This window comes from Leptonychotes weddellii, chromosome 8 (assembly GCF_054177405.1).
Source record: "Leptonychotes weddellii isolate Sample4059 chromosome 8, ASM5417740v2, whole genome shotgun sequence".
Classification (NCBI taxonomy): Eukaryota; Metazoa; Chordata; class Mammalia; order Carnivora; family Phocidae; genus Leptonychotes; species Leptonychotes weddellii.
Genome location: NC_138376.1, coordinates 73,003,076 through 73,029,646, shown reverse-complemented (window position 1 = coordinate 73,029,646; position 26,571 = coordinate 73,003,076). Strand labels below are relative to the sequence as shown.

Sequence of the window (26,571 nt, the reverse complement as noted above, 5' to 3'; positions counted from 1 at the left end):
GACTTACTTTTTGAATTTTTCCCCTAAGTTACATTGTTCTTTAGTTACACTTTTTTATCACTATATATGACTGAATTTTTCATACAATCTAAATGTAGTAATTCCTGGATATGTAAGGTACCAAGGCATATCATAATTTTATGGTATCATTGTTGACATGTCACATACAATATGGATTTATATAATGACAAAAAAGATATGCTATAGTTGGGATTTAGCATACTTTTTATAAGATTAGAGTTTTCATTTCAGATTAATTTTGAATCTTGATCCTTTACCAACTAATTTTGAAGAAGATACAGTGGAAATATTTGGCATTCAGTGGGTTACTGAAACAGCATTGGTGAATTCATCTAGAGTGCTCTTTCATTTATTCAGGTATGTTTTGTTTTGTTTTTAACTGCCTTTGAGCATAGATGCTTTTCAGTTGTGTAAGTTACTTTGCTGGGTGGTTTCTGATACCAATATTACAAAAGCGTGAGTTGTTCATGTTGCTCTCTTGATTATCTTATCAGTAACAACGATCATGTAATGTTTGGAGCAGTGATTTTAATGATTCGTTTTTTAGTGAGTGTTCATTCTTTTTCAGACTTTTTATTCAACATTTGACATCATGTATTGAAGACAAATATTTAATGCTTTGAACCATATTATAATTTTGGAAGAAAACTAAAATACTACTTTTGTTGCTGAATCGTCATAGTCTTTCACTGATTTTTAGAGAATGAAATCAGACTTTCCAAATATATCTTTCAGACTGTATAGTAATATGATTAATTAATATGATTAAGTTGGACAACATTAAAAATTTTAATGAAATTTTCCAAACATATACAAATGTAGAGAGAATACCATAATGAAACTTCACATACCCTCTCTCAGTGGCAGTACAACACCAAGGTTTTATCACACTTCCTTCATCTGTCCCTTTCCCTCTTTTTTTTTGGTTTGAGTATTTTTAGCAGATTCCAGGCATCATGTAATCTCACCCTTAAATATTTCAATAAGCATTTCTTAAAAATATGAACTTTTAAAAAAACAAACAGTATCTCATTATCACAATTAACATTCATTATCATTTAATAAGATAATTCCTTATCATTTAAAACTCAGTCCATATTTAGATTTTACATGATTTTGAAATGGAATCAGTTGTTGAAGGCAAATTATCCAAAAATACATTAAGAATATGTATGTGGTACATTTAAATGAAAATGGAAAGGTGGAAAGATTCCTCCTCCCACCCTCATCCCTTGAGGCCTTGTGAAGAGACAGTGTATCTGTGCCTTGTTATGTGTTTTACTGGGAGAACAGTTTGAGTGAGTGATTCTCTGTAAACGTGAACATTATAGAGTGAGTTGAGTCTTTATTCAGGACATAGGTCATGAAGATGAGTCAACATTTAAGGAGTTGAAAGGCAATTAGGAAGAAGGACAAGAGATTACTTTCAGATATTAAGGGGGGACATCATAAATACAGCTTTCCTTGATAACTCTAAGTTACTCTTCCTTTTCTGAACTCCTATAGTATAATTGTCCAATACAATTTAACATTTCATTATGTAACTGTTAACCTAGGATTTTTATGTAAGTATATAAGGTATATAAACAATATCTCATTGATAGTAAAATCTATGATATTTATAATTATATATACATATATGCAGCTTTTAATAGATATTTTTGGAAGGTCAAACAAAGGCATGTTTTATCTTTTCTCAGTCTTGACTATCTGACCCTGTATAAATATCCACAAAGTATTTTAAACTTCATTCACAAATGAGAGGCTATGCACATACTAAAGCTATGTAATAGATTTGGAAATATCCCTATAATACATGCTTTAAATTTTTCCAAAATTAACTCTCACCTTATGTTTTTTTAAATTAGGCAGCAACTGTACAACTTGGAAACCTTATTACAAGCCAGCTGTGATTTTGGTAAGTTTTAAGTGTTTTTAATAGCAAAAAGGAATTGAATTGCTCATCTATGATGAGTAATTGGGATATAAGAACATGGAGGAAGAAGCATTAAGTTAGAAGTTCAGGATAGTGTTTAGTGTTCAGAAAAAATATAACACTTAAATTTTGTTGTAGCTGAGATTTATAGTATTTTTCTATGTCTGTGATAAAATTGATTTAAGGCTAAACATTTCTAAAGTGAATTAACAACTTGCTTTGGGGGCGGGGAGTGGGACCTCATGCTGTCTTCTTGGTCTGCTTTTGGTTTGTTTTTGACATTTAATGGGTTACTCATGGAGGGGTTTGGTATAGTTAAGGTAGTGAAGGGAATTGAAGATAGTGTTTTAGCGCAGGCTAGCTGCTTCTCCTTTCTGGCAATTGTGTTCCAGTGTAGGAATTAGACTCATCACACTGTGGTCAGCCTGGGTTCCAACCCTAGCTAATTATCGGTTTCACACCAGGTAACAGGTCCCACCTCATGGAGTTCTTGTGAGGATAAATGATATAATGCATGTTAAGTGCTCAGGCTAATACCTGTTATTAGTGATGCAACTAAAGATCACCTGGAACACACCTTTGGTCAATGAAAGGTTGAGTAGCTTACTGACACAAGAAGGAAGTACACATCATGAGAAACAGTTGGGGCTTCTCAGGGAGAGTAGGAAGGGGCTTGTGATAGGGTTTGCACTTGCACTGGTGATTTGAAGAGAGTTTAAGGGGACTAGGACTTTATATTGGATTGGATGGTGTTAAGCAGGGACAGTGTAATGAATTGAATATGTTAATTTTTGTCTAGGAGGTGGGACCCAGAAAGACAGGCTAAGGAGGGTTCTAATTAGTAAAGTAATAGTCATGTTAGCTGCAAGAGGGAAATATTTTGTTTTTGTATTTTGTTTGTTTTTCCGTGATTGCATAGTGCCTGGTTTCTGTATTCAGACATGATTACAGAGAGATTTTGTTTTTGTCTTGTTTCACCATAATCACAGAGTGGCCCCATCTGATTATTTTTGATATTTCATGAAAACTTTAGTTTCAGTAGGGAACATCATGACCTAGTTGTTAGCTATCTGCCGTCAGGGCTGTTTTGTTTTCTCACTGTGTGCTCAGTAAATGTTGAGTACTATTTATCACCTGAGGCTCTGTCTCAGGCCAGGTACTGTGTAAGGTGACGATGAATCAAAGTGGAAGAATCTGCTGAGGAGTTTGTAGTTGGTAGGACATAGAGACACACAAGCATAGGACAGCATGGTAGACGGAAAAGTGTAGTAATCGTGGCATGTATAAGCTGCTATGGGAGCCAGGGGCTTCATCTGTTTAGGGGCCCATCACAGAGTGATGCCAGATCTTGGTCTACAGAGATGAGGAAAAAATAGGTAGGTAGGCAAAAGTTTTGGGGAGCGGAAGAGTTCCAGGTGGAAACAACTGTATAGACGAAATCATTGAGGTGTATTGAAACCTAAGTTCAGGGAGCAGGAAGTGGTAATTATGTATGGTTGGATCAGAATGTATGATAGAGTGATAAATTTGGAACAGATGAAATCACAAATGAACTGCTGCTTGTATGGCTTACAAATTTTTTTTGTCACTGCCCATGGATTAATTATTTAAACTTTGATAACATCTATTTTGGTTTCAGGGAAGATATCCACCCTACACTGCAAAGCAGACAATATTAGGCAGCAGTGCGTGACATTTCTTCATTATGTTAAAGTTTTCGTCTTTAGGTAAGATGTCAGATGAGTATTTTGATTACTGCATGAATTTCTGAGTGCATGTTCATCCAGAGTCTGGTTATTTATTGTATCTATCTTTTTTTAGGTATCTGAAAGTACAAAATGCTGAGAGTCCTGTTCCTGTCCATCCGTATGAAACTTTGGAGGCACAACTTCCGTCTGTGCTGGTTGATGAACTTCATGGGTTACTCTTGTATATTGGACATCTGTCTGAACTTCCCAGTATTAGTCCAGGAGCATTTGTAAATCAAAACCAAATTAAGGTTTGGCTTGTTTAATTTAATTTTTAAATCCTCGGGGTTTTTTTTTCTTTTCGCAAGGAATATTCATTCATTCAAGAATGAGGGAAAATAGTCAAGAGTGCAGCTCAGGGACTAGACTGCCTGAGTTGAAATTCTGGCTCCTCTTCTAATTATGTGCCATTGGGCAAGCAACACATCTTGCCTCAGTCTCCTCACGTGTATAATTGGTTTGCTTCCTAGAGTTATTGGGAAAATTAGATAAGTTAAAATTAATTAAATAAAGTGCTTAGAATATAATATAGACTGAAACAGTGGTCGCTGTTCTCAATTCCACTTTATAACGTGCAGATGTGTGTAAGTTTCAAAGTAAAATAACCTTTATTTTAAAAAATTTTTATCATTTTTCCCATCGATAAAGGTTTGGGCAAATCCTAGTGTTTATTACAGTAAAATTCAAGATCACCTTTCTATAAAAGCTACAACTTCAAAACCACAGCATTATGTCTATTCTTACTTTTGAGATCTTTTTGCAATATGATTAAGATTGTTTTGACTCTTCCCCTTTTTTCTACCTGTGAAATCATTCCTGTAGAAGATTTGTTCTTTTAAAATTTGTATTGATAGCATGACCCAGTTTATAGATGTAATTTAACAAATTCTCCATAAGAAAATGTGAGCTTATATGAATGGCAAATTGTAATTCCCTGTGGGTTTCCCTGAACTCTCAACTTCTTTCATTCGATTTGACTTTACCAATTTGAATAACATTCAGTTTTTAGGAATGTGTCTTTGCCAAAATGTAAGGTATGAATAAATGTTTATGTATTTCTGTGAAATTTAACAACAACAACAACAAAATGCACTCTTCTTATCAGGGACCAATATATGTAATATTAAAAATAAAAAGTCCAAACTGAATTCACAGGTTAATATGTCTAATCCATAGAAAGCAAATAGATAATTGCTTGTAATCATAACACTTAATAAATATTCGTGGATAGATTATGGGTAGAGGGATATTTTTCCTTCATTTTGGTCTCTATAAATTGGACTGGCTTTATTTTCTGGATCTTCATCAAATGCTTAAGAAAATAAAAATTAATAATTTATCTAGCAGTGGAAATAAAGACTGCAAAGGTTCTCAAACTAGGTTTTGCCTTTCATAGCCTTTTTAATTAGGCAAACTTGAAAAGAGGTTATTTGAAGATCAGAAGGCTGAATTTTTAATGCCCATACACAAAAAAATCACACACTGAAATACTGTTCTTTTCTGAAACAACAGCAAAAAAAATCTTACAAAATGAAAAGTATCTTTTAAGACTGTATTTCTTGTGTTTTACCTATCTTATATATGAAAAGTATTTAATTGGCATTTTCAGTTAAGCATCTGTCTTTTATTTTTAAGGAACTTTATTAGAGATATTTGTTGGGTATTATGTATTACAGATACTTTCATCAATTTATCTTTTCTTTTTTAGCAATTAATCTGCCTTGCTATGGAGATGGTTTAAGTTTTGTATATAGTCACATTTGTCAGGTTTTTCTTGTGTGTCATCTCTGTGTGGTTGTTAAAAATATACTTGTTTTTTACATTTATCTTTTTAATTCATCTTGTTTTAAAAAATATGCTGTGAGGTGGGAAATCTAACTTTAGTTTCTTGCAAATGAATAAGTTAATAACCAGTCTTTTATTGAATGGCTCATGTTTTCCCCACTGATTGGAGATACCATGTTTATTTCTCTCTTGCCTATTTTTGCTGTTTATTTATTATCTATTTCTGAGCCAATACTGTTTTATTAGTGTAGCATTTTATTTGGTTTGCACATTTGATAAGACAAGTCCCCTCTCTATCATTCTTCCTTCTTCTCTTAATAGAACATGTATATCATTGTTACTTATTTTTAAAGTGATACTAAATGTTGGCTCAGGGAAAGTTATTGACAACCCTACTACAGCACAGTAGTTAAGAGCACTGGCTTTTGAATCAGAATCAGATTTTAATCTTAACGTGTGAATTAAAAGGTAAATTTCTTCACTGCTTTTAACTTCAGTTTCTTAATGGGCATCTCAATAGTGTCTACATGATAGTCTATTTCTCCTGTTAGAATACTTCATAGGAGTTCCAGGGTACTCATTACATTTAAAAACATATTTCCTAGCTAAAGTCTAAAACAAGATTATGAAAATAAGTGGTTAAAAAATTCTTTTACTGCCTTGCAGCTGTAGTAAGATCAAAGGTTGGTTGGAAGGGACCTTTACTGTACAAGTCTACTTAGCAACCCCAAGGTGGGTCTGTCCTAAAGCATCAAATGAAAAAATGCTTTCAAAGATCTCCAGTGAAAGAATCCTCTAATGAAAAAGACCCTGTTTTTCCCTAAGCTTTTGAAGAGTGGGTAGGTTACTTGGTTCCTGATACTTATGCTTATGGAGGAGTGTCATAGCATGCTGTAAAATGCCTACTAAAGTATTATGAATTCTCAGTCACGGTTGATAATGTCCTTCACAGCTTTTTCCACCATCATGGCATTTATTACATCTCCACTTAGATATCCATTGGATGGTGCTAGAAATTCTTCACATGCTGGGTGAAAAATTGAGTAAGTTTATGGATTTCTGATTTATATCCTTTTTAAATCTAAACCCTTAATTGTTTTTTTTTTAAATTACAGGTCATCATTGCTTTCTGGGTTTTTTAATTTTTACTTTACATCAAATAGTAACCAAAGTAAAAAGTCAAGGTCTTATTCCTTTTTTCAAGAAAACAGTTTGGTCCATTTATCTTTCCATACTTCTATATTAGTCTGTATATATATATATATATATATATATATATATATATATATAGAAACTCTTGGGTAGGATTTTTGTCTTTGTTTCTAACCACAAATGGTAGTGTTCTGTGTAATGTTTGATTCAACAGTTTTTTAGAGATCTGTTCGTGTCAGTACATATAGTTGTACTTCATTCATTTAAGGGCTGTATGTTATGGCTCTATCATAATTTATTTAGCCAAGTCTATTTTTTAATATTTCCATTATTTCTATTTTTTTGGTACTACAAGTAATATTTCACGGAACATCCTTGTATATATATATATATATATATACATATATACGTATATATACATCTTTGAATACATGTACAAGTTATTCTGTAGAGTAGATTCTTAGAATTGGAGTGGCACATTCAGCTTTATTATCGTAACCACTGCTTAGTTGCTGTACAGAGTTTCCCCAATTTGTGTACACTGCAAGCATGCCTTTGCCTCATTCTCTTGCCAGTAGTGGATATTATCAGTTATTTTTATTTTTTGCCACATAATACACGAAAAATGATATTGAATCTCTGTTCTGCAATTTTTTGAGTACCAATGAAGTTGAACATTTTTACATAATTTTACTGTTTTTTATATTTGCTTTATTATTCATTATCTTTTGCTCATGTTTCTTTTTTAAAAAAAATTAGTAGTTTGTATATATTATGGATAATACTTTTTTATTTCACGTATTGCCTGTTTATTTCTTGGTCTTGCTATTTGGCATCTTTAGAGTCCATTATCAACTTAGCAATATTTTGTAAATATTACCTATTTGTAAATTATCAATTTAGGTTTTAGGTTATAAAAACATCCATTATCTCAATACCTGATTTTCAGTAAACTAATAAATACAAAAATACACGTATGTATATATGTGTATGTGTGTACACATATATATACATGCACACAAACATACAAAGATGTCTACAAATACATAGTTTCTTCTCTCACATGGACTTTGTATTTCAGATAATAATTCCTTGGAGCAATACTTCAAGGTGTACTTAATCTGATAGGTACACATTTTAGTATCTATTACCTTGGTTTTCTCTGTTCACACCACAAAACATTTGTATGTGATTAGTTAATCAGTATTTGTTTGCAAAATGTTTTAAAGCCTTCATTGGTCAGAAATATTGGTGAAGATTTTCTAGCATTTCCCCACTTTTATTTTTTTTTTCCTTAAGTGATGTTACATTGTTACATTTTAAAGATGACCACATTAAGAAAAGAGAAGTCTATTAAGTGGCACTTGAGAAAATTGAAAACTTTCTTTGGGTAATGTATATCAGTGATCATATAAGAAAGGAATTGTCCTCAAATTTAACTTTTATTTCTAAAGAAATTTGTTTTTAACTGTATATGTTGCAGTTTTGTTTTAAGTCAATTTAAAGGAGTATAGTTACTTTCCTCCTTCTGAATTAGTAAAATCTGTAGTTTTAAGTAGGATATATTTTATTATATTTTTAGAACAAGTTGTATACGGTCATCAATTTATGAATCTGGCAGGTGACAATTTAACCAACATCAGCCTATTTGGAGAACATTGTGAAAATCTCCTTTGTGATTTAATAAGCCTGTCACTCAACAGGTATGACAAGGTAATGTTATAAGAGTTTATATTACTACATCTGAAACTAATGGTGTGTACTATATGTTGGCTACTTGAATCTAAATTAAAAAAAAGTTTGTTTTTTTGATGCTTAATGATAATAGTCCTTAATGTGTGTCATTTATAAGAATCTGATTGGTTTACTTGTTAATTCTCCTAATTCTATATTTATTATGGTCTCGGAGTTGAATTAGAAAAGAATTTGATTTAAACATTTAAAACAGACTAAAATTAATTTATCAGAGGCAGTTGTTTTGTTTTAAAAAATAGCTTTTTCCATCTTGTCAAAAATAAGTAAAAACAGGATGTTTATGACAATAACTGGAAATTTAACTTCTATGCAAATAGGAGAGTCCAGCCCTTTAGTAACATATATATATTGTTACATAATATAATAAATGAGTACTATAAATGAGTATATGTTTATTGTTACATAATACAATAAATGAGTCAACTAATTTTAGTTGACAAATTTAAAGGGAGATTTTGTTTTTCTTTTTTTTTTTAAAGATTTTATTTATTTTGACAGAGAGAGACACAGCGAGAGAGGGAACACAAGCAGAGGGAGTGGGAGAGGGAGAAGCAGGCTTCCCGCTGAGCAGGGAGCCCGATGCGGGGCTCGATCCCAGGACCCTGGGATCATGACCTGAGCCTAAGGCAGACGCTTAATGACTGAGCCACCCAGGCGCCCCGAGATTTTGTTTTTCAAAAAAGTATAGAAACATGGGGGAAATTACATCTTCTTACTAAATTGTGTTTGAGTGTTTAATGCAGACAGTGATTTGAAGATGCTACAATGCCTACTCATTTTCCAGCAATGGAAATGTGTTGATTTATCAGTTATTTCAAATTGTTAGCATAAACCTTATGGGAAATCAGGATTTATAATTTTTTAAAATTTAGATTGTGTTTTATGTATTATCAAAATCTTCTAAATCTGGTCTATATAATTTTATAATTGATGTTATTTAGTGGATTGACCAGACATGATTTAGTAATATTTTTGGGGGGGGGGTTCCTCTTTTTTTAAGTTCAATTAACAATATAGTGTATTACTAGTTTCAGAGGTAGAGTTCAGTGATTCATCAGTTGCATACAACACCCAGTGCTCATTCCATCACATGCCCTCCTTCATGCCCACCACCCAGTTACCCCATCCCCCCCCCACCTCCCCTCCAGCAAGCCTTAGTTTCTTTCCTATGCTTAAGAAGTCTCTTATGGTTTGTCTGCCTCTCTGGTTTCATCTTGTTTTATTCTTCCCAGGTTTTTTGTTTTTTGGTTTTTTTTTTACTAACCAGAATCATGCTGTATGTGTTGTTCTTTGATGTGCTTGTTGGAGATGTTCTCAGCCTAGCACACTCCTTTTATCCATTATATATTCCACAGAAATAGTTAGATGTTTGGGTTGCTTCATTCTGCTGTTATTATGCCCACTTTCGTGCACAGACTTGAGCACAGGGACAGGAATTTGAGAAGAGTGTCAATTTGAGCCCTTGGCAATCTGAGGTGAAGGCGTGTTGACTTGGCATTGAGCAGGTGGCAGGCTGTGCATGCTGACTTGGGCAGGAGGGCGGCTGGACTGAATTTGGGGCCCACAGGCCAATGGCATCGTGTGTGACAGGGACGTGGCTGGTTTTGCTTTTAATTTTTGTTTTTCTGGGAAACTCTATCTCTCCCTCTATTCTAAATGAAAGCCTTGCTGGATAGAGTATTCTTGGCTGTAGATTTTTTCCTTTTAGCAGTTGGAATTTATCATGCCACTTTCTTCTGGCCTGCAGAGTTTCTGCTGAAAAACCCACTTGTAGCCATATGGGGTTTCCCTTGTATGTACCTGCTTTCCTTTCTCTTGCTGCTTTTAAAATTCTCTCTTTATCACTACTTTTGGCCATCTTATTTACTTTGTGTCTTGGCACAGACCTCTTTGGGTTGGTTATGTTGAGGGCTCTCTGTGCTTCCTGGATCTGGATTTCTCTTTCTTTCCCCAGATTCAGGAAGTTTTCAGCTATTATTTCTTCAGACAAATCTTCTGCCCCCTTTTCTCACTCTTCTTCTGGGATCCCTATCATGTGACTGTTAAGCCTGACAGTGTTGCTGAGTTCCCTGGGTCTATTTTCATTTTGCATATATATTCCCCCTCTCATCTGCTTGGCTTGATTGCTTTCCATGGCTCTGTCCTCCAGGTGGCTGATCCTTTCTTCTACTTCCTCTTGCTTGCTATTTATTCCAGATGGTCTGTTTTTATTTCCATTTAATGAGTCCAATACTCTAACTGGTTCTTTTTTATGTCTTCTGTCTCTTGGTGGAGGGTCTCATGGAGGTCCTGGACTCCTTCCTCAATTCTAGCAATTATCTTTATGAGCATTACTTTAAATTCGCTATCAGACATATTACTTACCTCAGTGTCACTTAGGTCTCCTGCTCTGATTTTGTCCTTTTCTTTGATTTGGGACATATTCCTCTGTCTCCTCATTCTCTCTCTTGCGTTGTCTGTTTTTCTGTGTTAGGAGAGTCAGCTACGTCTCCTGCACTTGAAAGTTGTGGCTTTATGAAGAAGAGGTCCTGCAGTGCAATGTCTGTCCCCCAGAACCTGGTGCTTCAGGGGGTGTCTACTATGTGTGTTGCTCCAGGGGTGTCCTACCGTTGTGGCTAGGATGTGTTTGCCTTCAGTCCTGTTGTCTACGATGGCTCTCTACCTGTTGTGGGCAGAGTCTGGTGCCCGTGGTGTTAGTGGGCTGGTCCGGGGCTGCCCTGGGCTTGAGTTGAGTCAGACCAGGCGTTTGCCAGAGATGCAGTAGCACCAAACTGCAGGCACTGTCCCTGTGTAGTCCCCTGAGAAGCTTTTGTTGGTGGGTGGGGCCTGCAGTCAGACCCACTGCCTGCCCCCAGCCCACTGCCAGAGTCAGACTGGTGTGTGGTTTCTTCCCCTCTCCCTGGGGCAGGACTCACTTTGGAGTGGTGCTGACCCTTGTCTGGGCCGCGTGCACATTGCCAGGCTTGTGGCACCGCTTTGATGGGATCTTGCCAAGAGCGATCAGAGGGGGTGGATCTGCTTCGCTGTGGCCGCTTGTCTATGCCGGGCTGCGGAGAGTCTGTTCTGCCAGTTTTCAGGCTGCTTTCTGGGTTATTTATGCCGACTTGGGTGCTCTCTAGGCGGCCAAGCGGCCAGAGGTGAGCCCAGGGACGTCCTACTCTGCCATCTTCCCAGCAGCCTCTCGATTTAGTAATATCTTAACAGTTATCTTTGACTGTATTATGTTAGAAACATGAATGTAGTATGTGTGAAATAGTAATTACATAATGAATTTCTGAAGTCTAGCTATACTTGCAAATATAGTGCATATGCCTTGCATTATTTAGGGCCATTGAGGATATTTGTTAAAAAAAAAAGCTTAACCTAAAATTGCTTAACCTTGGGGCGCCTGGGTGGCTCAGTCAGTTAAGCGGCTGCCTTCGGCTCAGGTCATGATCCCAGGGTCCTGGGATCGAGTCCCACGTCTGGCTCCCTGCTCGGCGGGAAGCCTGCTTTTCCCTCTCCCACCATCCCACCACGCCCCCCCCACACTTGTGTTCCCTCTCTCGCTGTGTCTCTCTCTGTCAAATAAATAAAATATTAAAAAATAAATAAAATAAAATTGCTTAACCTTTATAAATCCCTAATTATATTTATTCTGACTTGTAAAAACTTTTTAGTCTGCTTTATAGTGGATTAAAATTTGTTTTCTAATCTTTTTATTAGAAGTTTTTCTCTTGTGGCTGATGGATTAGATCAGGGTTAGGAAATCATTGCCCTGAGGCCAAATCTAACACATTGTCTGTTTTGTAAATTTTACTGGACCACAGCCCATCCTTTTTTTTTTTTTTTTTAACCTATTGTCTATGGCTGATGCTGTACGACAGTGGCAGAGTTGAGGAGTTGTGACAGACTATGTCCCAATAAAGCTTCATATATTTGCTATCTAGCCCTTTACAGAAAAAGTTTGTTGAACACTGATGATTAAAGCAAAGGTTTTTGGTTTCATTTTTGTTTTTTAAGATTTTATTGATTGATTTTAGGGAGAGCACACTCGAGCAGTGGGGAGGGGCAGAGGGAGAGGGATAAGCAGATTCCATGCTGAGCATGGAGCCTGACCTGGGGTTCCATCTCAGGACACAGATCATGACCTGAGCTGAAACCATGAGTCAGAGGCTTAACAACTCAGCCACCCAGACACCCCTAAAGCAAAGGTTTTTTTTAAAGGTTGAAAATAAAGTTCATTCTATACTTTTGGTTGTAAAATGGGAATTTAGGGGCAGGCTCAGTCAGTTGGACATCTGACTCTTGATCTCTGCTCAGGTCTTGATCTCAGAGTCATGAGTTTGAGCCCCACGTTGGGCTCCACGCTGGGCATGGGACCTACTTTAACAAAAAAGTAAAATGAGAATTTATTTTAAAATTTAATGGAATGGCACATATTTTGTAAACAATTTTATATAATTGAACATCAGTTTTAAGTCATCTAAATCCTTTTAAAACATTTGGAGAGAAAGATGTAGCATGTAAAATTCTTACAGAATTGAATTTGCTTCTTCTCTACAGGTTAGGCCTTCTGAAGCGTTAGCAAGTCACCACTGCCGATGTTCCTGCATTAAAGAATTATGGGTTCTACTCATTCATCTTCTGGAACACAGAAGTAAATGGTCTCTTTCAGAAGTAAGTTGTAAAGTTGATGTGTTAATTACTGTTCCTAACTCTTATATTGAAATTTTGCAGTGGTTTTCGCCAAGAAGAATGCTACAAAGTTCCTTATATAAGACAAGCACCACCACCACCAAACAGAGCACTGAGTACCAAACACCTACTACATTTTTAACCCTAAAGTGGCAATATGAAACTTCTAGGAGAAGTGCAGGATTTGACTCTTATTTTCTCAAGTTTTTTGCTGTTGTTCTGTCAAGAATCTTTTAAGCTAAAATACTTCATACTGTCTAGTAATCCAGAAAACAATTTAAATAAGAAATATGGCAGATCAGATTTGGGGAGAAATAAAGTAGGTTTTTATTACTGAATTTTATGGCATTATTTCAAGAAAGGAGGAAGAAAAGTGCAAAGGGGAACATAAGAAATCTTGGACCTCATTTTGAGCCAACTCTTCAGAATGGGGCTTTATTTTATTTCAGGTGTTGTGGATTAGTAGAAAAAGAGAAATACAGGTAGAAGTAAGAACAAATAATTAATTATGAAATGATACAACGATTTATGTTATATGAAAAAGTCCTTTGATTTTTCATGGGTTTTATAATTTCCCAGTTTTCCACAATTTGGGGTTTGGGTGGTGCTCTCTCTTTTTAAAAACAAACGTATTTTTGTGGATTTACAAGTACTATATTTTCAGTTATTATCTTAGCAATAAATTTACTGAAGTATAAATTTAGCACATCTTATTATTAAGTAAGAAAAAAATATTTTCCTCGCATTTTGGTTTGTCAGAGTTCAGCTTCCTTTGGTGAGATTTCAACATTAGAGTCTCGGGATTTTTTTCCTTTGATCATTTGCCAGGATGTTTTGTCTCACTGACATGGTAAACATCAAGTTTTCCATTTTCTGTAAAGCTTATCATTTAAGAATTTTATATTTCTTTATAATTTTTCTTATTTTACCAACTTCAGACTTGAACATGTAAACTACATATAATTAATGTAGGCATGTTCATACTTGATTCTCTTAGTCTTTCTCTAAATTTTAAATAGAAAAGTAAGCATAATTTTAAAATATATTGTAGAAATTTGCATAGCAGTATGTATTGCTTAACCTAAATGATTTATATGCTGTTCATTTGATGTAGTAACTAGACTTACTTATCTTAAAATAATGAAAATCTGAGGTCATTTCATTTTTTTAATACAAGTAAAATAACTGATATTATTCAGACTTTGAAGGCTATTTTATTTTTAAATTCAACTTAGAATTTTCCATGCCTGGAAAGACATTTTGACCTTCCTGTTGAAAAAATAATCTAATGTAATCTAATCATGCTGGGTATCAAATAATAAGCATTTACATGTATCAGTAAGCTTGTAGAAAGTGAGAAGTCTTGAGGTCAAATACTCTTGGTCAAATACTAAATGTGGGTGGGAACTCAGGTCCCCTGAACACTGAAACTGCCCCATAACCTTATAAGCAGTTGTTAAATTGTATAAACTTGAACATTAGCTTTCATACGTTATAAGGTAAAAGAATAGAAGACAGAGGTCAGAGTTAACCCAAGTTGGTAGCCTACTGATATACTGACTACCCATAAATCTGGGCCCCCAAAAGGATGAACTAGAAACTCAACTAAATTTGTAAGGAAAATTGCATGTCTTTTACTGTGATGCCTTGCAGTTTAAAATTTCTTCAGTATATTTGTTACTGCAAGCCAGCCCTCATACAGCTTTATAGCCTGAGTTGCTGTTGCCTAGATTGTACTAAAAATCTCAAGCCAGTGACTTCTTTAAAGATTTTTATTTATTTATTTGACAGAGAGAGACACAGCGAGAGAGGGAACACAAGCAGGGGGAGTGGGAGAGGGAGAAGCAGGCTCCCTGCAGAGCAGGGAGCCCGATGCGGGACTCGATCCCAGGACCCTGGGATCATGACCAAGCCAGTAACTTCTAAGCAGCCACAGACAATGGGTAGATACTTAAATCTGTATCTCCCCTAGTAACTCCCCCCCAAAATATAGAATAGCAAGAACAAATAAAACTACACACACACACACACACACGTTGATAGCATAACTACAAGATAGGAATGATAAAAACGTTAACGGTAAAAACCACCACCAAAGCTCTACCATAAAGCTTTCTAGCAAGCAAGGGCAGCCTGAGAAAAAATGCTAGCGGTAGTCCTCAAATTGGTCTAAAACCACTGCCAGTTTGTGAAAATACTGAGATTGTTTCCTTGTAAGTCAGAGAATGGGCTAGAACTTGAAAGTGTGTATATGACATGAGGAGGCACTCTTTGAAGGTAGACCTTCTGGAGAATAAAAAGGCAAAAAAAGGAATGGTACCCTTGGTTATTGGGAGGTGAAAGGAAATAAAAGGGTAAAATGATCTAGAAAAACAAAATCAAAATTCTCACACCCACTCTCCTACCACCACCACCAAAAAAGAAAGGAAATCCAGGAAAGAAATGGGACTTTGGTACATTGGCAAAAGAGGGCTCCACTGAACTAGAAATCTTTTAAAGTAGTCTAAATCTACTAAATGAAAAAAAGGAAAAAGAAACTTTGAAACAAGTGTTTATAAACTTACTACTAGGAAACAGAATTGATACACTTTAGCTGATGAACCCTTTCTCCAAGAAACAACTGTGAAACAGAAGAAAATTATAACACTCCAGATTAAACAGGCAGGCATTTGGGGCTGTACAAAAACACCCTGAATAAGATATTTAGTTGTTAAAAACAAGTAGACTAAAGCCAGAAGTGAATGGAAAGAGTAAGTGGAATGCAGGAGAGAAATGAAAGAAAAATCATTTTAGAGTTGAATAAGTGACAAGGTGCCCAAGAAGAATATACTCAAATGAAAATTTAATCAGGGGTATGGAAGAAAGACAGAAAACAACCAGGGGAATAAAAATTAGATGAAGAAAGGAATATAAAGAGTTAGAAAATAGCTGAAATGGAAGATAAGCAAAGAAGAAACAGCTGTATATATAAATGGAGTCCCTAAAGAAGAAAACAGAATAGGATATAGCTAACATTCAAAACTATTATCCAAGAAAACATTCCTAAAAAAAAAAAAAAAAAAAAAAAAAACACTAATTCTACATATTGAAAGGGCCTACCAGATCACTGGAAAGATTAACTCCAAATAATCCATCCCAAGGTATATCCTGTTAAAACTACTTGACTTCAAAAATACAGAAAATGACTTTAGGTCCTTTAGGAAATTATCAAATTTTCTAGACAAAAACACCTAATAACTTACAAGAGCAAAGTAATTTGACCTGCACTAGACTTTTCAAAAACATCATAAAAAACAAGTTAACATTTAAAAAGACTCAGAAAGCTTTCCTCCTTGTGACAACGCAGCCAGAAATCTGTTATCTAGAGAAGGGCCCTGACTCCACTATGATGGACCCCTGATCTTGGACTTCCAGCCTCCGGAATGAATAAACAGTATGACACAACAGAGCAGCCCTCAGCTTAGAAAAAAGTGATGTAGGTCTCATCTCTTTACTGTATAGATATTATATGGACCGAAACTGTGAGATACTCCCTTGATAGAAAGCTCAAGACCAAGAAAAAGTGACCAAACCAAAAGGAAACAAAATGACAGAAAGTTTCTTCTAAGACAATAAAGAAGCAAGTTAAAAATTACTCTTTGTACTGACTATCTGACATGCAGTGTCTTTGGGGATGGAGATGGATGAGGATAAGCCAAGAAAGAAAAACAGAAAAAACAATTGAAAATTTCAGGAAAAGCAGGGCAGCTTCTCTGCTTCATCCACCTGGGAGTTAATGATATCACAGAAGACAGGATCATTCCCTGAATGTTGACAGCCGGCTGAGCTCCACATAGGGCCTGTTCTTACAAGCTTTCCAGACTGAAGGCAGAGGTTTTGTTTTGTTTTGTTTTTTGTTTTTTTTCATCTTGTACAAAGATTTTGAAACTTTGTTATGTGGCAGCACTGATTTATACAATGTATTCATTATGTTTTTAAAAGAGGAAATCCTGTGTGTGCACATGCCTGTACACACGCATGCTAACATTCTTCCAGAAAGAAGTATTTGATTCCTTCTCCCTATCCCTTGCCTCCCCCACCCCATCCCTAGAATGAGGGAGGTGAAGATTGAATGGGATTTGGAGTTTTCCTGCTGAGAAAGAGACATTTTCTGCAACCAGGTCTGTGTTCGAAGGACTAATGTTCTAAGGAAATTATCCGAAGGGGAGAGGCTGTTCAGGATTTTTAAGTTATTTTCAAATGTTGCCTGGGCTGCTGCTGACTTCTGTGAAGCCAACAGGATGATGCTTCCCAAGAAGCAATTAGAGAAGCCTAAGAGAGACTCAGGAATGTTTGGAAATTCACATACACCCCAAATTAGATGGGAATTCCAGGAATGGAAGTAAACTAATTTGATCAAGCACATATTTGTGTTCCAAGAAATATTCTAAATGCTGGATCTATGTGTATGACTGTTTCCTAAAAACCCAACACTCACTATCTAGTAAACATCAATTAGACTTCAATTTCAGAGAAGGAAAGCAAATTAATATTCCTTGAATGATACTTCTTATGTGCCAGCAAGTAGAATGGGTGTGAGGTTAAGTAAACTGTTCATATAACAGTCAGAATATGATAAACGGGGCTTCCAGTGTGGATTTATTTGATGCTACAGCCCATGTTATTTTCCTACCACATGATTATGTAAGAAAATGCATGTTTAAGAAAAAGAAAAGAATAGCTAAATTAATGCACTCCTTTTTTGGGGAAACAGACCTAAATATATTTTAGGTGCACTCCCCAAAGTGCCACAAATAAGGCAGGGGACACCTGTGCGATGCCATGTGCAATCTAGTAGTTTCTGACCTGTATACATTATATTTCAGCTGCCACATGTATGTGTAAATTTATATATGTTGCCACCTTTAAGCATTATAAAAAGATTCTTGTAAAAATTTTCTGTGAAACAAAAACATCAATACCAAAAACAACAACACAATGATTCAAAATGTATGGGCCAAGAATTTTATAACTTTGACCCTAGCATTCCCACTTGTAGAAGTTTACCTTTAGTATATACCTACAGCAATTCAAAAATTCATATGCCTCAGGCTCTTTGTTGAATTATTTGTAAAAGCACATTGTTAAAAACTACCTAAATGCCCATACACAGGAGAGTAAAACCATGGTTTATTAGCACATTAGAGTATTATGTATTTGTTCAATAGAATGAATAAAATATCTGAACTGATAATGGTTTGATTTCCAGGACTTATTGTTAAATAAGCAAAGTGCAAAAGAATACTTATAGGATACCACCTTCTGTGTATGAAGGGGAAAATAGGAAATGTGTATGCTTAGTTGTCCCAGATAAATACTGGAAAGACAAATCAGGAACTATTGAAATTGGTGAGTAGGAATGGGAGATTGGTGAGTGACAAATGGAGTAGAAGGGTTTGAATGTGTTATGACATTAGAACCATGTTAATTTTTAACATGCTCCAGAAATAAATCAACGTGTACAGAAGAGGAATTCAGTGGAATATAAAGAAAAACACTTGAACCTAACTGTATTACAAGTGAATAACACATGGGAGTAGCTATGGGGGCCGGGGTCGGGAGGGAACTGACCTAGAGGACTTGGAATGCACTACTTTGACAATTTGCTCTAAGGCTAAAGACAAAAGAATTATAACGAACTTCAGATCCTGGACTCTTGTTTGTAGATTTGTCTTACAGTGTTATATATGGGTTAGCAATTCTAGATATTTGTACTCTAGGACTGAGCAAATTAATAAGTACATTATGGGTAATTAAGAACCAGCTTTGCCACTGTTGGAAAATTGAGTTATAAATATGGAAAGAGGGAAAGATAGAGTGAAAGATAATGTGTTGGAATGGAATTTGAGAGATCAGTATGAAATAATGTTTTTTAATAATTGGAACTAGGTAGAGATTTGTGTGTACGTACATGCATTCCCTACCTTATCCACTAGGTGGACCTACAAACGATGGTATCTGAGTAACAATGAGGAAACTGCAATGTCTTGGTCTTGAAATTACTAACCTCCATTGAAAAGAAACAAAGCTCCTTTGGCAAATGTCTTGATCTTCCACACTGATGCATGGAAAATGAAAAATGAGACTGGAACATTCTGTACCGGAAAATAAGGAGGTACTCAGAAAATAATGAGGACAAGTCAAAAGGACAAAGAGCCAACATGAAGATCTCCCACACTCTAAACCTAGGATAATTTGAGAAACAAAAGATAACAAAGGATTGTGATCTATACAATAAGTGTTTATGGTTCCATACTGATATAAATAAATAAACAAATAAATAAATAATAAATAAATAAATAGAGGGAAGGTGAGTTCTTCCTAATAAATGTAGATGTTGATGGAATTAGAAAATCACCAGTTGACAACCTCCTTAGTAATTGTTTCAGGCATGAATCCTTAGTGGCTGCCAAAAGTATGATGAAAAACAGAATAATTGCACAGCTTGCTGTATCTATACAATACCAATTACAAGGGGAGCCATAACTTTATGGTGTAGAAAATCTGGCAGATACCATCTTAGCCATGTGATCAAAGTTAACCAATAATAGGACAAATTGATATTATGTACCCTCAATATGATGCAATGAAAGAAGAAAAATGTTTCTTTGGTATTCTTGCGAAAAATGTATACTGTGAATCTAATTATGAAATTATGAAAGATAATTACTGAAGAACTGTTACAGATGAAAGGAAATAGAAGAGACCTGGTAGCTAAATGCAGCATGTGAGAATACAGAGGAAGTCTGATAATGCTTTTATCTGTAGTCCCAAAGGAGAGGAAGTAGAGAGTGGAACAGAGCAAATACTTGAAGAGAAAATGGCAGAAATTTTTCCAGTGTTAATGAAAGTTACCATATTAAGAAACCCAATCAGTTCTACGCAGGGTGAATAAAAAAAGAAAAGCAGACCTAGATACATCATGGTGAAACTGCAGAACATCAAAGACAAAGAGAAGAGCTAAAAGCATTCAGACAGAAAATTATGTTACCTTCAAAAGAGTGACAATTAGACTGTAAACTGACTTCTCAAAAGCAAAGGAGGCCAGTGGACTGGTACCTTCATTGTATTAAAGCAAAGTAGTTGTCAACCTAAAATTTTTTACCAACAAAATCTTTCAAGAGTGAGGTGAAACAAAGCTATTGTCAATGAAGCAGAATTGAAGGGAATTCTAGAAGATATATTTTAGAAGAATGATGCCTGAATTGGGGAAGGGAGGAGGTGGTGTGATGTATGAAGGAATAAAGCACAAAGAAAGTAGTAAATGTTTTGTATAAGTCAGTAATATAATCTACTGGAATTTAAAAAAGAGAGTTAAAGTACACAGTAATACTGGCCTAGAAATTGGATAGGTAATAAATGAATTTAAGGTCCTTATTTTGTCTAAGAGAAGAGCAAAGATATATATTATCAAGACATTTGGATGTATGCTATTATTTCTAAGGTAATTACTGAAAGAAGAGAAAGTAGACTTTAACTTACAAGCTAGTAGAGGGGGAAGAAAAGAAATATTTAACCCAAAAGAACTCAAGAAAGGGGTGTTTGTGGAAAACATAGGTATACAAACAAATACAGAATAAGATGGTAGATTTAAAACTAAATGTATGAGTCATTAACTGCAAGTGGACTACTGAAATGCTCATTTAAAAGATACACTGTCAGAACAGAATGTAAGCTGTTTACAAGGGGTAATCTAAAAAAATGCAGAAGGGCTCAGAATTGATAGGAAAAGATGTGAGAAAGGTAACGTATTACACTAATATTGGAGAAAATTAGACTTTAAAACCAACAAAAGCATTAAGTCATTGTGTACTGATAAAAGGTTCAACTTATCAGGAAGGTAAAGTAAATTAACATTTTTATGTGGCTAAGAACAAAGTAGTAAATGTAGAAAGTAAAAATTGCCTGAACTACAAGGAGAGATATACATATGCATAGAAATACTGAGATAGGTGAAAGAAGATATAATTGAAATTGTAAAATATTTCAAAGTAAATGATAACTAACATACTAGTTAAAGCTTTGGGACTGTAGCTAATGATACAGAGGGAAATTTATAACTTTAAATACAGATGTTAGAGGGGGAAAAAAAGTTGAAAATCAATGAGCTAAGAATTCATCACACACAAAGTTAGGGAAGAAAATCCCTGCATTATAAACCCAAAGAAAGTAAAAGGTAGCAAATAAAACTAACACAGATTTATGAAATTGAAAATAACAAAGATGATCAAATCAATGAAAATGATCAAAACAGTCAAAAGTTGGCTCTTCAAAAAGATTACTAAAATTGGCTAATTTTTCCTGAAATTATTACAGTCAATACTAGAAATTTAAAAAGAAACATGACTTCAGATTCTGCAGATATTTTAAAAGTTGAGGTATTGTCATCAACTGTATGCCTAATAACTTGAATAGGTTTATGAAATGGACAAATACCTAGAAAAAAAAATTTACTAAAAACTCATCAAATATTCAACAACAGTATATCAGGTAAATGGTTTACCATATAGTCATATATTAGAATACTCTGATGAGCTGGGGCTATACTCATTAAAGTGGATGAATCTCAGAAACACATGTTGAGGAAAAGAAGCAAGTTATGAAAGAATAGAATTAGACCACTTAAGAATACAAACGCATTAAAAAAAGTAGTGGTGGAAAGCCAAACGATATATGATTTAGGCTTATATACCTGTGTGACAAAACAAAAAAGGGAGGGGGGATGATTTATTATGAAGGTCAGGATAATGGCTACCCCTGGACAGCAGAAGATGTGATTGTGGAACATGTAGAATCTTTGTAAAGTACTAATTAGGCTCTAGTTCTTGTGTTTTTATTATTATTTAAGTTTTATAAACGTGTTCTGTTTTCTTTTTTTGTGTGTATATTTGTGCAAATGGTGGAAAAAGCCCAAACCAAAGGTTATGTTCTTTATTTAATTGAATCATACTACCTCTCTTTCTATAGTCATTTTGGAACTGGTTGAATAAACTACTTAAAACACTCTTTGAAAAATCAAGTGACCGAAGACGACCTTCTGTGCCTGTAATCCAGCCCAGGGATCCATTAGGTTTTAGTTGGTGGATCGTCACTCATGTAGCATCACTTTACCAGTTTGATCGCCATGGAACACCAGACGAAATGGTAAGATTTTATTTTTTTAAATTGCCTTATATTATTAATTAATATGTATTTTTTGTAGACAAATTAGAAAGTAAGTGAGCACAGAAACACAACAAAAATTAGATCACAATCCTACAGAGATAAATTCAGCTTTTGAATCTAGAAGTTTTAGACCTTTCTGTAAACATCTAGAAAAATGATAATCTTTATGTTTTTATTGTTTGTTTAAGGAAAAACACCTTGTAGAAGACTTAGGATCTAATCCTGGCTCTGCTACTAAGTAGTTGCTTGACCTTCAGTAAATTACTTCAGCCTTTCTGGGCCTCTATTCCCCCATCCAGAAATCTAGGAATTGAGTTGTTCAGAATATGTCTTCTAGTTCTAACATCTGTAAGACTGCTGACGGGAAAGCTTATATCTCCAGTAGTGAATTAGTAGTTTCTGTGAATAATTTCATAAAATTATTTCCTCAGAATAATACTTCTTTAGGGAAGCTTTTTATAAAGATAATCTGTTAACCATGAGGTTTACTTCAAATAGATTTTAATTATTATATTAATTTCTAGTTAGAAACATTTTTTACAGTGTTATTTAAAAACCCCTATGAATAAAACTGGCTGGTATACATATTTATTTGAAGCCCTATTTGTGTATAATTTCTTCCATGTTTAGAAGTCAGTAGCATACTATTCTGTCAGCCCATCAGCTCCATAAAATAAATGTCTAGAATCTTGAAGCCAGGGTGTCTGTATTTTCAATATTGGTCTCTTTTTTTTGATCATCAGACCTACCCACGAGTTTCTAAAAAATTCAGATTTCCAGATCTCAGCTCTGGAGATCCTGATTTAGTAATCTGGTTTGGAGTTTGGGAATTCTTATTTTTAAAAAGTTTCTTGGTTCTCATCATCTACCAGGTATAGGGATCATTGCTTATGAAGCCTGTTCCTTGACAGATTTTTCTCTCTTTGAAATACTGGACAGAGTCAGCTCAGAAATCATGCATGGAATCTGAAGATCAGTTAACATTGACAGTAGCGTCATAGAAATGAAAAGGGCCTCAAAAGGTCCTCTAAATAGTCTCCCTAATAATAATAAGGTTTTTCAGGAGATCGCAAGATAAAGTAAACCAATAAAGTCAGAAAGTACTCTGAGACACTCACCCACAGCTCAGTATTAACGCATTTAAGCATTGTTTTAATTGAGAAGGATCAATTGAATTTATTTTATTGAGAGGGATCGATAGAATGAACTTCCCAGAGAAAAGGATTGTATGTCTTTTGTTTCTATACATGAGTTTTTACAATGCTGATACATAGTAAATACTCAATAAATCTTAGCAGATTGTCATTATTATTGTAATAACCCTTTTATTGAATATTTTTGTGAAGTTAATAGTTTAACATCTTTTAATAGGATACTAGAACAACATTAAAAGAACTCAAAAATTAACCTATAATTCTAATGTCTTTACATAAACATTTTATTTCTCTTCCCGTTTTAATTCCCCCCAAGTACACATTTCTGATTTTAATCAGTGTAAATAAATATGGTAATTAGTTAAGCACTTCTGAGTTCCCACTGAGTGGCTATCATAATAATAGGTACCAATGATAGGATATACATGAAACAGATTGTACTGCCTCTTGCTTCAAGGAACATGATTTCAGATTATTAATGCTTGCTGGAATTGCCATTAACACTTGCGTGAATGAGTGGTGTATTTCAGTAGTGGTTGATATTGACCTCCACGTACTCCTAGTGTGGTACATAATCTAGCTACATTAATATATATCATTACTATTACTGTTGTAATGTTGAGTTGTACTGGTACAACCACCCACAGTTGCATTCCTGAAATCACTCTTCTATTTCATACAGAGAACTCCATAGGAAATTAGTGCTTTTATTAGTTCTGAATCAAGATAGTAATTGAATTGTCTATTTAAAATAGCTTAACCTATGTCTTTTAATGTCAACAGTTCCTGTGTGATTATCTTTTGCCAAGATACATATATTTTTAAAAATCTTAATTCTTTTTTTTTTAAGAGTTTATTTATTTATTTGACAGAGAGAGAGACAGCTAGAGAGGGAACACAAGCAGAGGGAGTGGGAGAGGGAGAAGCAGGCTTCCCACTGAGCAGGGAGCCTGACACGGGGCTCGATCCCAGGACCCTGGGATCATGACCCTAGCCGAAGGCAGATGCTTAATGACTGAGCCACCCAGTTGCCCCAAAAATCTTAATTCTTTACGGGGTGCCTGGGTGGCTCAGTCGTTAAGCGTCTGCCTTCAGCTCAGGTCATGATCCTAGGGTCCTGGGATCGAGCCCCGCGTAGGGCTCCTGGCTCAGCTGGGAGCCTGCTTCTCCCTCTCCCACTCCCCCTGCTTGTGTTCCCTCTCTCACTGTGTCTCTCTCTCTGTCAAATAAATAAAATCTTAAAAAAAAAAAAATCTTAATTCTTTAAATTATGTAGGAGGTTTTAGGAGGAAAAAGCTATGATATTTGAAAAAGAACCTTTCATATGATAAAAATAATAAAGATGTATAATATATATGTGTATGTGTATATGTAAAATAGACTTTGCCTGTATTCATGAGTCCTCAAAGAGTTTCAAATGTTTCTGGACTCTATAATAGCTTTTAAAGAAAAATGCAAGCTCTCTAGTTATTACTAGTTTTCATTAGGGGTGATACCTTCAGCATATTGCATTTGCAAAGTGTTTAATATCTCACTGTCAGTTTTCATCTCAGTGAAGTATTGTGAAGCAGATGAGAGGATAATATGTCCATTTTATGGGTAACAAAACTGAGGTACACAGTACTTAAATCAGCCTGTTTTTATCACTTAGATAAACTTGATATTAAGGTCCTCCTAAAGACTGCCTTTTATGAATAGGCCTTTGGTAGGGTAACGATGTGTACCAGTTTGCCGTGGACAGTCCCAATTATGCCTATGATCCCCTTATCGTATCTGGTTAGTTTTCCCTTTTACTCTCAGAACTGTGTCAATTTGGTTCTTAAAGTCATATAATCATTCTAATCTATGAAACGTAAAGGCATATTGACTCATCCTTTCAGAGAGATTATATAGGATGTTAATTTGGGTCTGTGATATATTTAGATCAGACTTTTGAAAATTATCTGAATTCATTTTTCTCCTTATGATATAGTATCATAGCCAACTGCCATATAGAAAATGGCCATGCAGGGGCATATGGGTGGCTCAGTCCCTTAAGCGTCTGCCTTTGGCTCAGGTCATGATCCCAGGGTCCTGTTATCGAGCCCCACATTGGGCTCCTTGCTCAGCTGGGAGCCTGCTTCCCCGCCCCCACCCCCCCCCCCGCCTTTGCCCCTGCTTGTGCGCACACACTCTCTCTCTCTGTCAAATAAATAAATAACCTTTAAAAAAAAGATAATGGCCATGTGTTAAGCATACTTTATTTCACTAGCAAGTAATCTGGTGTGAGAGGATGATAGGAAGTGATAATGGTTAGGCCTACATTCTTCAGTGGAGAATCTCTCTAGTGTTGTAAAAACCATAGAGATGTTTCAGTTTTTAAATGTGAACTGCTTTGCCCTGAAAGTTAGCATGAAATCTTTACATTTTAAATAGGTTTCAGATATGCTTAATTTTTTAATTTTATTTTAAAAGTTTTGTGTGAATTGAACTTTGGCTATATGTATATTTAAATCACGAAACTTGCCAATTGCTTAATATAGGCTTATAAGGAAAATTTGGTATCTCATTTCTCATGCCAGAGGCTTTAGATTTTCATGTATTTCTATTTAATGCTTTTCTTTCAACCTAGATAAGAGTGTGTTATCCTCTCACAATCCCTGTCATCTACTTTAAAAGCAAATATCCTTTAAAGAGAAAAGATATTTTGGGGCATTGCAGGGATCAGTTTAACAGTATTTTCCCTGCTCAGAACATAGTGCAATCAGTCAGGCCAGCTGTTGCTCGTCTTTGAAACATCTGAAATGGTGACTAGATAAAAGGTCTGAAGTGAAAGTTGTATTAGGTTACCTAGTCTGCTGGAAGTGCAGTATAAGGGATCTACTTTATATTTGTGATGGAGACACCACTATCCTGAGGCTTAAGTGGGTGTCTTAGCTTTGATGGTGGGATAAGAAATATAAAACATAGCCCAAAATTGATGACTTCCTATTTCCTTTCTATCAGAGGAATTATGTATAACTTAGTATGTAGAAAAAAAATGTAGATGCTCGAGGTTCAATTTTGCTGTGGGAAAAAAAATATCCTTTGATACATAGTCTCTTACTCAGACTTGATTTGGGCATGATTTAGTTGCCATTCTTTAATCTGAATGATGGTT

The 26,571-nt window shown here is 35.2% G+C and overlaps 1 protein-coding gene across 5 annotated transcripts in view; it reads left to right on the top strand.

Moving 5' to 3' along the window:
- Positions 1 to 26,571, top strand: part of MMS22L (MMS22 like, DNA repair protein) — a 103,497-nt gene that overhangs the window by 1,667 nt on the left and 75,259 nt on the right. For 4 of the 5 annotated variants that reach the window (XM_081828690.1, XM_081828689.1, XM_081828686.1 and 1 more), the window contains 8 exons: positions 253 to 378; positions 1,890 to 1,939; positions 3,597 to 3,684; positions 3,779 to 3,956; positions 6,443 to 6,533; positions 8,225 to 8,355; positions 12,943 to 13,056; positions 22,081 to 22,257. In XM_081828690.1, the coding sequence (XP_081684816.1) occupies positions 253 to 378; positions 1,890 to 1,939; positions 3,597 to 3,684; positions 3,779 to 3,956; positions 6,443 to 6,533; positions 8,225 to 8,355; positions 12,943 to 13,056; positions 22,081 to 22,257 (955 nt within the window). The remainder of the gene's footprint in view (positions 1 to 252; positions 379 to 1,889; positions 1,940 to 3,596; positions 3,685 to 3,778; positions 3,957 to 6,442; positions 6,534 to 8,224; positions 8,356 to 12,942; positions 13,057 to 22,080; positions 22,258 to 26,571) is intronic. The other variant, XM_081828691.1, reaches the window with a different exon arrangement.